Source organism: Nestor notabilis, unplaced genomic scaffold (genome assembly GCF_000696875.1).
Source record: "Nestor notabilis isolate BGI_N333 unplaced genomic scaffold, ASM69687v1 scaffold13234, whole genome shotgun sequence".
NCBI lineage: Eukaryota > Metazoa > Chordata > Aves > Psittaciformes > Psittacidae > Nestor > Nestor notabilis.
This window is the reverse complement of record NW_009924346.1, coordinates 19,008-31,247: the sequence shown is the minus strand read 5'-3', so window position 1 is coordinate 31,247 and position 12,240 is coordinate 19,008. Positions and strand designations below refer to the sequence as shown.

The 12,240-nt window shown below is 37.7% G+C and overlaps 1 protein-coding gene across 1 annotated transcript in view; it reads right to left on the bottom strand.

Annotated features, from left to right (window-relative positions):
- The window catches only part of IFT140 (intraflagellar transport 140), a 75,537-nt gene that overhangs the window by 45,456 nt on the left and 17,841 nt on the right, over nt 1-12,240 (bottom strand). The window contains exons 11-18 of the mRNA XM_010012568.1: nt 11,819-11,910; nt 10,864-10,991; nt 9,074-9,191; nt 8,501-8,618; nt 7,910-7,933; nt 5,568-5,695; nt 3,829-3,960; nt 1,877-2,073 (exon numbers count right to left, since the gene is read on the bottom strand). Coding sequence (XP_010010870.1) covers nt 1,877-2,073; nt 3,829-3,960; nt 5,568-5,695; nt 7,910-7,933; nt 8,501-8,618; nt 9,074-9,191; nt 10,864-10,991; nt 11,819-11,910 — 937 coding nt within the window. The remainder of the gene's footprint in view (nt 1-1,876; nt 2,074-3,828; nt 3,961-5,567; nt 5,696-7,909; nt 7,934-8,500; nt 8,619-9,073; nt 9,192-10,863; nt 10,992-11,818; nt 11,911-12,240) is intronic.

The following is a 12,240-nucleotide window of genomic DNA, read 5'->3' as shown; positions in this document are numbered from 1 at the left end:
GGCAACCGAACATGTTTTCTCTGTCTGCATAAAGTTATCCTAATAATAATGTAAAAGTCTATAGGAGACCAGTGACAATAGCTTTGGAGTTAACAGGCAATCTAAGAAAGCAGAAAACTCACTATAGAATAAGTGATGATTTTAACAGCTATTTAAATTTCATGAATCTTTAGTCCTTCCATCCACCTCTCTTCAAGGAACTTCCCATAAGCTGCAGCACCTGCTCCACAGCCACAGCATAGCCCAGACAGTAAGAAGCAAAAGCAACTCGAACCATGCTAATTGCAAAGAATGAAGAAGAAATAAGAAATAAGAAAAAAGTTTTCAGACATTTCTTTTGTGTCCTGAGACAAAGATTTGAGTTTCTCCTGTTTGTAAACAGACATGCCATTAAAAATGAAGCGGGTACGCAGCTAGGACTGGCCATACACATTGCTGAAAGACCTACTTCAGTGTTATGAGGCCAAATATCTACACAAGAAGGACTCCCTAATAATCACAGATATATTAACTTGAATTACTGGAAATTATTATTAAGAACAGATATTTCAGGCTAAATTGTTTTCTTTTCTTCCCATCTAGCTTTAACATTTGCTGTGACATTTTCAGATTAGAGTGCTATGTCAGGACACGCAACTCTGCCCACGTAACACTGGAGGATGTAACTGCCTCCCAAGCACTCAAGTTGGAGAATAAGACACGTATACAGGACTTAAGCATGAGATTTAAAACAGACCTGCCTGGTAACTTAATATGGGAATGAAATGAGAATAATTAGTACCTATGGAATTAGGCATAATGTTTATCAGCCTGACCCTGAGAAGCACATGGGCTCACAGCAGTCATGTGCATGTAACATTCAGGAAGAAAAAAAAAAAAGGATGAAAATTATTATGCAGAAATACTTAGAATACAGGAACTAGAGGCAATGACAGATGTATAAAAAGTCTAAGGATGCTACTCTGAGCAGTTACAGAGAGGTTTGAAAGACCACGAGCTGTGAATGTTACACATTCTTTAGGACTGTTGTGTCGCTCCCAGCTGAGTACACTGCTTTTCTCCCTTATCTTTATTTCCACCATACTTTTCCACACTTTGTTAAATGTGATCATCAAGCTGGCTCTTGAGTTCTGTTCTGCACTCAGTTCTGATGTAATAAGAAACTCAACCCCAACTGCTGCTCTGCACCATGTTCAAAGTGAGCAACGCTCTGCAGAGACTGATACTCTGGAACAGTGTTCTAGTCTATTGGGGTAGAATGCCATAAAGCTGACAAGGAGTTTCTTCTAGCAGTAGGTTTGTAAAAACCAACTAAGATTTGTATTCATTTGCCTGCATTACTTTCTGGAAAATATTTTCTAGAAATAATATGCTACGATTAATTGCAGGGTTTTTGAAAAATAAAATAATGGAGTATTTAAAAGACATTATATTATTTCTTCTAATATTGCAATATCCATATTATAATAATGTACATTTAATTTTAAAAATCAGCTATGTGGTTGGTAAATTGTAATACTCGGTATTACTGTGATTATGTTAGATGTATAAATAAAGTTGTGAATGTTTAGTTTCTTCTAGTCATAACACAAGATTTTTGCAGAGACACAGAAGAAGGCTGCTAATTATCAAGTGTTTTTTCCTGCTTAGTAAAAAAGAACCCATAGAGTTTGCAACATCTTTTAGGCAAAGAATCATCAGAGAATATGTTAAAATGGTGTAAGATAAAGATGCTTCATCTTGTTAGAAACAAAAGGGAGAATGAAGTCAGAGAGGAAAAATATAAGGAGAATTTAGGAGGATCAAAACTTCCTACAAACATTTAACAAAAATAAACTGTACCCATAAAGAAATAACACACAAATACTTATGATACCTTTTAATCAGCTTGATGGATTTGAAGGCCTCATCCATGTCTCCAGCAGTCAGATAGAAACTGAAGTTTAGCATGGCATCCTGGGTGGGCTTATCACAGTCTCCCAATCCAATGAAATCTCTCATGGGTCTTCTCGCAACCATCTGAGAGACCTCTATTGAGCCAGACTCTGCTTGTCCTTTCTCAGGTTCTCCCACCTAAAATGAGAGTATTATGATTTAGGTGTCAAATAGGTTGAAAGTTACTCCTTTGTGTACATGTCATAAATTACATGATTTCCACGACAGTCCAAGTTTTCTATTTCTGCAGGACCATCATCCATACTGACAACAGTTGCAGTGTTTCACCACTTCCTGGAAAATGCCCCAAAATACTGAGTCTCACAGAAGAAACTGGCGCATCATAACAATCACAGTACTTCAGGGATAGCTTGGAGACTGGTAAAATACCACTGGAGAGACAGCCTCCTATTATTCTAGTCAGAATTATAATTATTTTTTATGTATGATTATTATTAATACAATAGCACCTGTTATTTTAACTTCCCAGAAGAGACATTATAATGAATAAGGAGAAAACCTGGAATGAAAGTTGATCAAAAGAAACTGGTTGCATCAACTGGATTTGCTGTATGTATTTAAAGCAGACTCTCTTCATATACTAAATCATGTTTCCAAAATGAATTATTTATAACAAGTAATTTAGTCACTAAGATACAGAAACCTAATGAGGGAAGAAAATGCAAACAGAAGAGAAAAGCAGAGAATGAAGGAAGAGGAGCAAAATAATGCAGGTACTTACAGGTTTATAGATACATCCCCTCCGAAAAAACAACTAATGGCAGCAATAATCCATGCAGAGTTAAAAAAAATAAATAAAAGAGACATAATATCAAAGAAAAATAGCACAAGACATGATGGGGGGAAGCGTTAAAAGAATAGAAAATGCAGCAGATCACCTTTGACTTTTCGAATTAAGAGAAAAAGGAAAGTAAAATGGACTGCAACTCTAAAAGCTAGATCTGCACAGGAAGAGTGACAAAAGTCAGTTCTTTGGAAGGGGGCTAAATTGCACAGTACTGCTCTGAATCTAAATATATTAAGCAGATAAACATCTAGACACATTCTTCCTGTTTAACACTGCTCTTAAACTACATGAAATTAGATTTATATGATCATATTGGTCTGTCTTATTCAGAAGATATAAAGAATTAGAAGTCTTGTTAAGTTCCTGCTGATTTTACAAAAATAAATGCCTTGGTAAGCTCCCCCTACTAGAAGGGAGCAGTGCAAATCATCATCCTAACAGGCACTAAGAAACTCAGGTCAGATCTTAACCAGAAACCCAGTTTGTAGGCTTCATTTCTTCCAGTATCCATGGAATTAAGCATGGTATTATTTACCTAAGTTGCAAACAATTTTAGATTCATATTTAAGTTTAATAAGTTAAAGCATGCATTCTTGATATTTGTAGCACATAGGCATTTGGTGATAAAGCAAAATGAGTATTCTTGCTCTCTCTGGTATTTTGTGGGGGTTAAGCTCCATTCCAAAAAGGAAATGGGTTGCTTCTGCTAAAGCCAGTAGGAAATGTCCCCACCTATGGCCTATGTAAAGTTGACACACGCATCCCCTCTTGCAGTAGGCACAGTGACTATATAAAGTAGAAGAGAATTTTTTCACCATCACTTTTCAGTTACATTTCCTGGTATTTACTGTGTCTCCTGTTCTTGTTCGTCACATCCAGTTTGCAATACCCATGAAAAAACAATTCAGTACAATTTCCACAATACTGCAAAGTACGCCTACAGTAGAGTTATCTTTATGTCATTTCTACATGTAATGCAGCAACTGCCATTGTAGTCTACTTACCCCATACTCCATTTGGTTAAATTTGATCCCTGTGAAGTCTGCACTTACGGGAAGGGAAGGAATTGTGAAAGATTTGCTCACCTTTTTTGCAAAGTAATAATGTGGCACCTCTATGCCCAGAAGAACCTGGTAGGATGAAGGCAATGGGAAACTGTCCTGAAGCAAAAGGCCATGCTCTTCAGTACTGAAGAATGATACAATCCAAACATCCATCTGGAAAAGGAAGCAAAGCTTTGTTTTGGTTTTATGCTGCAATATCCTTCTTTCATTTTGTTCTTATTTTCCATATTCACTTGGCAGAACCTCCTCTTGAAAATAATATGACATATACATTCACACACACACACACGGGCTGGAGAGGGCAGAGCTGCACACTTCCTCTCTAGAGCAAGTAGCCAACGACTCACTGTGCAATACAGACAGTGTTTCTACTGCAAAGAGACCTCCACCTCTGCCTTTCGGGAACCAGCTTCACTATCATGAAGAAGGAAGCCCGTGCCCACAGATTGCTGCTGTAGAAGTCTCTCTGACAGATCTGACTCAAGGCAAAGAAATAGTCCCAACTGTTTTCAACAATTTTTTTTTTTATTAATACTGTGTTATTTCTATCATAATCTTAGCAGTTCACTGACTGGTTTAAGATCCCAGGGAATATACCAGCCATTCAAAAAATTTCTTTAACAGCTTAAATATTGACCTGACTCAAGTCAAAATGATGTATTTACTTCCAACTGAAGTTAATCAGACTTCTCATTTCTTAAAGGATAAACACACAGTTAAAAGTCCTGTTGAATAAAGCCAAAAAGTAAGTAATGCTCCTTTCATATAATTTTATTTTTCAATATTATGTAGAAGCCAAATATTTTTTCTTGTTTATATTAAGATTATTAGGTTGATGTGTTCTTTTCTTCCTAGAAGATCTTAGCAAGGCCTCTAGGGACATCCCTATTCCATTCCTCGTTTCTACATTGATCTTCCCATGATTTTATTAAGGTCATTTCAACGAACAAAAGAAACAAAGAGCTTTCTTTCTCCAATTGGAAGAAGTTTAACTAAAATCATGCATGAATCAGAAAACTTTAATTCAACATGGATGTCTCAAATCAACGGAGAATTTATGAAGGACAGGCAGTTCTGTTCATATAAAATGCTTTCTGTTCATATAAAATGCTAAGGACCGCTACAAGCACATTAGCAGGGAAAGTGGGGAAGAATTGTTGGTCTGTTGAAAGAAATAATTGATTAGATAATTTCTGATCAATAAAAATGAAATCTTTTTTCTAATTTAAAAAAGACCATGAAAGAAAATTTGGGATCTACCATAAAGATGTACAATGTCTGTCCAGAAAAGCAGAAGATGGTAAGAACTGGGTGGGAAAAGGGTACTCCACTATTCACCTGAACAGTAGGGTCCCTCTTATTCTATCAAATTAATTCTTGCTCCTAAAAGTGAACTCAAGATATAAAATCTGCATTATTTAAAAAAAAAAAAAAAAAAAGGGTAAGTATCAAACCTCTAGATTATCAATTCCCCCCAAATGTCATCTGAAAAACTGTAGGCCAGATAGAAGCTTGCATTTATGACCATTCTCAAAACCACCTCCTTTTCTTTGTCACTGTAATCAGGTTAAACCAGAAAGCTAATGTACAGAAAGCTGTGCCTGAAGCCACAGATACCAAACACATAGTTTCACTACTCGGTTTTGTACAAGTTAATGTATACTACCTACTCCCACATCCCTAATGAAGGACCAATAGCTTATTACTTGGACAGGGAGAACTCCATGTAAAGCGAGGTCAAACAAACAAAAAGACCATACTGTGCTTTCAGTCTGTTTTTTCTTCTGCTCTGGAGACTCTAGACCTGTTTCAAGGATTGCTTCACATACAAAAAGTCTTGGTTCACTCTGGTCCCAGAAATGGCAAGTGGGGATGTGATTGTGCAACTCTGGATACTTCACAACAGACCTACAAAAGACCAAAAAATGTAGAAAGGGAGACAAAATAATTCCAGCTCATTCAGTGCATGAATGTAAATGAAGGACTAACCAAAGGATAATTTTTCAGATGATGATCAGTTACCTCTGCATTGTAACATTAACCAAATGTATCTTCCTGACTTGTAACACTTTATACGTGGCAATGCTTCTTTTAATTTGTTCTGTATACATTAACCATGACTATAGGACATACAGCATTTCAGTAGAAAAAAGCTGGTACTACCACAAATACAAATAGTCACCCAAAATCTGCCTGCACTGACACTATTTGTCCTACAGAAATAGTTGAATATCCTTCAAACAATATCTACCTGAGCAACTGCTACTGGTGTAGGTACTCTAACATCGGGGCTACCTCAGCTCTGTCTTCTCATGGGTTTTACAGTGCTTATTGCCAGCACTGCTAGAAATGCCCAGGCAGGCATTAAAAGAGAGATTGAGTACACTGATGTGCATTTAGATAACCAGTAAAAAAAGTTTCTGGTATGTATACCTCATATTCAAATCCAGCTAAACAGCAGTCATAAGAGGTCACAACTAGACAACTGTAATTAAACTGAGGGAGAAAAAAGGTATATTTGCAGGCAACAGATCTCTCTCTACTGAGAGCTCTTCAAAGAGACCCAGGCATGCAGCACAATCGGTGCTTTGAACTGCTGAACTTCTCACTGTGGAGGGAAACTCCAGAGTTGCAGCTGAAGTCAGAATGAATGAACTCTGAATGAGGGTGGTGAGGAACTGGCACAGGTTGCCCAGAGAAGCTGTGGCTGCCCCATACCTGGCAGTGTTCAAGGCCAGGTTAGAAGATGCTCGGAGCAACCTGGTCTAGTGGAAGGTGTCCCTAGCCATGGCAGGGGCTGGATAAGCCCATGTTATAAGGATGTATAAGATCCCTTCCAATACAAATCATTCCATGATTCTGTGATCCTATGAACCTGACCAGCAGCTGGGGGACTTCAGACTCTAGAGATGCCACTGTTAATTCCCTTTCCTCGGCATTGTGCTTGACCCTCACTCTGTGTATGAAGAATTCCAAGGCACTGTGAAATAGCATATTAAGCACAAGGACAACCCCTGCAGCCTTGGGAAAGCCACTCTCTGGCAGCAGTTTAAATAAGAAGCATCTTACTGCCTCCCTTAGACATTTAAATACGACTTCAGCGATGGCCATGTGAAGACTCTAGACATACAGAATCAGACTGTTTCAACAATGGCTTAGTATCCTTCTAAAAAAATACAGACAATAAATAGGTGTCAAACGTTAAAAAAGAGAAAAAACAAAGACATCATTACAATGTTTTTTTTTTCCCATTTGCTGTCACCACTGAAGGGTGGACTTTGTGGAGAGGACTGGAGTAGGTCTGGAAGGAAAATTAAGGAAGAGATGCAAAGGGATGCAGAAATACACCATGTCCTTTCCATGCCACTAAATTCAAAATAAATTACTTGCAAACTGAAAAACAGGATTTCTGTAAAAAAATAGGGAGTGTTTAGATTCTGCTTCAGGAGGACAGAGAGGGAAGGGGAAGAAGTGTAGATTATTATTATTTTCTGCTGAGTTTACTCGTTCCAATTTCAAGATACTCTAAAATGAAGCATGGATAAATGGATTATTCGTAATAACACTATCGGGCATTCAAGTATCCGTGAAAGAGCATCACTAGATTGTGGTGGCCTCTGTTGGGCTACATAAGATACTACACTTGAGAACAAGTTCCTCACTACTCATTATTTTGCTGTTTGCATAACTGACCAAGAGATAAGGCAGTGTCCTTAGGTTTTGACGAGCTGGGTAGTTTCTTCTGGTTTTCGATGGTAAGAAGAGTAAATCCTTTTTTTTTTCCTTGTAATACCTAAAGCAGATAGTTCCTAAAAAAATCAAACTACTTTCTATTCTTACATTGCTTTTTTTCTTAATACAGCCAGAAAAAATACTGTAAAAACAGACGGGAATTTGTATTCCAGTGTTCCACTGTACTTCCACGAGAATTCCTAGTTCACTGCATTATGCTGCCTTGCTAATAGGATTTCTAATGTATTTGCCACAGAACAGCTTGTATGAAAACAAAGCTGTCAGTTCTAAATAGACATTTCATGAGGTTTTTATCTGCACAAAAACATCCTGTATTGGACTTAAAAAATAACTTTTTTCCTAGATGGACCTTCCAAATGACTCTTTTCAGTTTCTACCCCGTAAACTCTTCATGGAAGAGTAGCTTTCCAAGATTTTCCAAGATTTTTCTTTATTTTAAGATCTGGATCCTGATTCCAGTCTTGTAATACCTTTACACATACCTTCTCAACACCCAATCATCCTCATCTGAGACCTCTTGATCCAGTTAGGTCTTCCACATACCTAACAAATCCCATTGCAGTTCTCTTCTATGGATTGTCCAATACCTCCATGAACCCTTCCTTCACAATCTGTATCTTCCTTTGGCAAGGAATCCCTTACCTCAGCTGTGTGTTGTCTGAAGAACTGCCTCCTCCTGCATATTTTGAGCTTGCTTTTAATACCTTAATTTGACACCCCCCAGTCCACGTATTGGAAGAGACAGGGATGCAGGCTGATTGACACACAGTGCACCAGTTTTAATTAATTCTTTAGAAATAAAATAATTAAATTTGTACAAGCACCTACACAAAGACAAAGGAATGTCAGTTCAAGGTGCTGCTTGTCTTTATAGGGCAGGTACCTATCTTAAATCCACAAGTAATCCTTCTCAAAATAAAAGCTTCTTACTTGTCAATGCCTTGTCCAGAAGAAAGCTTCTCTCTACCATTTCCTTGTTCAGCCTTGAAATCAAAGACCGTGACTTTGTCCATTTCAACATCATAGAAACAGATCTTGGAATCAATGTTCCCATCCGCCTACAAGAAGGGAAAATAAGTTGCTGAAACATGCAGTCAAAAAAGAAAAAGAGGGCTGTTTATCTCATCTGATTCATGCTCTCAGTTTTGTTTACTGGTAGTCACACAAGAATATTCTTAGGAAGAAATAATTAGAAAATTTCTTGCTGTTCTTCTATTCTAGCAAGTTAGCCTTTGATTTCTTTGAAATGCCACGAACAGCTTTTGTACCTAAAATATTCCTTCCTTTTCTGGAATTGGAAGGTTGGGGAGTTGTTCTTCTCACATAACGTACCTTAATTTTAGTGTTTAGTTAGAAGCTTGGACATGACATTTCAAGTCCGAATACACTGCATAGAATGTGTAGGTTTATTTCTGAGAAGTTAATCTTGGGTCTTCAATAATCTTCTGGAACTGCACCAGTCTATTAACTGATGGTCAGGTCCTAGGTTAGTAAGTGAAGAGCTTTGCCTCACCTTGCTAACAAGGATGCTGACTTTATTGCCATTAGCATTGCACTTGACAGATGCGATACCTCCCAGCCCAGGAAACAGCTCAGAGAAGTTCTTGCTACTGCAATGTACTTTTGCCTCTCTGTGGAAAGGAATAAACTTAAATCATACAGTGGCAAGCAACTGGCAATACACATGAGCCAAAACATTTTCACATCATGGGTAAGACTTGTAAAAACGAACTATTTCTACCTTATGACACCACTGCCCCAGACTCCAGCTTCCTCTCCAGAGAATTGCTGCAATTGCCTTTCTTTCAGGAAGAAGTTAATGAGACGCTTGTTCCGCAACGGATCAGAAAGAATAAACTTCAATGCTCCTACAGGATTCCCCAAACAGGGCTAACTAGTAAGAACATCCTAGCAGAATTTTGAATTTAGAGGCCTGTTTTTCCTACATTAGTAAATTGAACAGTACCATGAATGTTGAATACAGACCACACATAAAAGGTCTTTATATGGAAAACACGCTATGGAGCAGAAGTAAAAAAATGTTATTGGGGGCTTCTATTTGTGTCATCTTAGTGGTGACCTTCCCTCTGTAGATACGTTCCAAAAGACTGTATCATTCACATACTTAACACCCACCCTTCCCCACCTCCCTACAGTTTTTATTATCTCAGAAGAATCTCACTGCCGGTATAGACACAAATCCAGCGATCACTGAGCCACAAAGAGGACAAATCTGATGAACCAAATGAATGTGACAGAAAGAAGTGACACTAATTTAAACCCATAATTCAGCCCCTTGAAAAAAACTTCAATTCAGTAAAAATAACATTCTTGGATTACATGTTTAGACCTCTCACTTATTCTACACCAACTATGCATGCCTTGAAATTAAAGACTGCTACAGCATCACCATTTGAGAAGGGGTGTTTTCATTACTATTGAAAATCACATGCAGGATTTGAACTACTTCTTCTCCACTATCAAACATCACAATCCAATATTTGTGTTAGTTACAACCCGCCCAAATCCAATAATCTTCACATTGTGCCTCATGTGGAATCTGTGCGACCTCTACACAGGTAACAAGTTTCCAAGTGGGTAACTACCTAGCCTTTAGCATTCCTCTGGTGACGGTATGTTAAGAACAGAATCCATTTCACTCCTGAGGTTTTTCAGGTTTTCAAAATCACACTTGTCATTAGTAGCCAAATTTCCAAACTGAAGATCATGTCAGGCTTGGATTTTTTTCACGCCACAGGTGTTTGTCAGCATGGGAACACAGAGCAAAGTTTGAACAAAGTCAAGTAAAGTTTGCTCTTCACCTAAACAGAAGGAAGAATAGAAGGTCCACAATTCTAGGATCACTTCCTCCATGGATACACTGAGTCAAGGTTGTTGGTTTATGAGACCAAGTTTTTTTCTTTTTCCTCTTTATTTCAACTCTTCTGAGATTAGTCTTGTTCAAGTTATCAGCGGAAACATGTGACATCCTTGTCTTGATCTTCCAAAAAATCTCCACATACTTTCACATGCACAATATCCCCCACAATATCCTCTTTTTAAAATTATTATTATTATTACTACTACTCCTCCTGTGATTTGTCTACTAATTCTGTGTCTCTTCCCTTGCTTTAGAGATAGGCCATCAGTTCACATAGGCTGCACATTTTGAATCTCAAGATTCAAAGGAGTTATCATTTTCATCAGACCATTTCATCACACCAAAACCAACTGAAGATTCTCCCCTCCCCACAAAATACATGCTCAGTTATAAACAGATGTTCCTAAAAGGCTTAATAATACCTGCGAGAGAGATCAAAGATTTTAAAATGAGCCAGATCAGTTCCCACAGCCAGGAAATTTCCACAGACATCCAAGAGGCATGGGTTCCCTTCTGCTTCAGAGAACACCAGCAGCTGTTTAACTGTTCCCTAAGAAAAAACACGTAACATAGGTTTGTGTGTTCAGAGTCTAGTTAGAATTGTCACCAAGTTCACCAGGCTGAACTTCAGAGTTAGACAAATCACTACCAGCAAAATGAGAGGAACTACAGACACAGTCTCTACAAATGCGATTTGTGTTTCAGGTTGAAAACTGGACGAAGAGTCTCCAAAAAAGTTAACATTTAGAGGTATCCTGCAACAATCTCTACTTTAATAACACAACTTTCTCCAACCGAGAGGGATACAGAAATAAAGGTCCTTGAAGGTTCTTTAGTATACAGATGCAAAAATAAATATATGAATGAAATCAGTCCTTATTGTGATAAAACCAACCCATTCTTGATTGCAATATTTATTTCCTAAATAAAATTATCACAGAACTCTGATAATTATATTTCTCTCTTTGGTTCTCACCGACTAGAAGAGGCTGCAAAGGCTAAGAAAAAGATTTTGCAGGAAGACAGAATATGCATAGGATATTTTTCATTATCTTGTAAGAATATTCAGTATGTTCATCTTCCTGTCAGTAATATAAATATTCAACCTGCTCATAATTTTGATCCTCTTAAATTCCATCCCTTTTATGGACTTTAATTCTATTTCTTTTATAAATACTTATCAGTTACAGTGTTTAAAGTGACAGACTTTAAAGAACACAAAATACTGAAAATATTTCTGCTGAAATACTCAAAATATTTTTTCTATGACACGTAGTTAATAGATTCAGAGAACATGCACTTAACTTTTAAGCTGCAACACCAATCTGTGAAAATAAGAAGACAAATTTGCCAGTTAATGGTTTCATCAGCCCTTACCTGCCAGGTACGGACCTGGACCCGATACGGCTCAACTGTGTACAGGTTTTCTCCATGCACAGACAGAACTGGAGAGTCACAAAGGAAAGAGCCTGGAACAATCATAACAAAGCCATCATTGCAATAAACAGATTTTTTAAAAAGGGTGTGGGGCGGGAGTGGCATTTTGACTTAAAGCATTCAATTTCCACTATCTTGTACCAAATCCAGTTGTCAATCCATCAGTCTCTACTGATTACTAAACTCTTTGGTGTCGCAGCCTTCTTCCATTCTGCCACTATATCCAAAAGTTGAGCCTCCTACTGAAAACAGGAACTTTGTACACTCTGCCCATGAAAACAAGTGGAGAGGAAGGGGAAAGAGCTGATATGGGGAGCGAAAGTAAGAAAGAAAGAAAAAGATGAGTGAAACGTGAGGTTCTG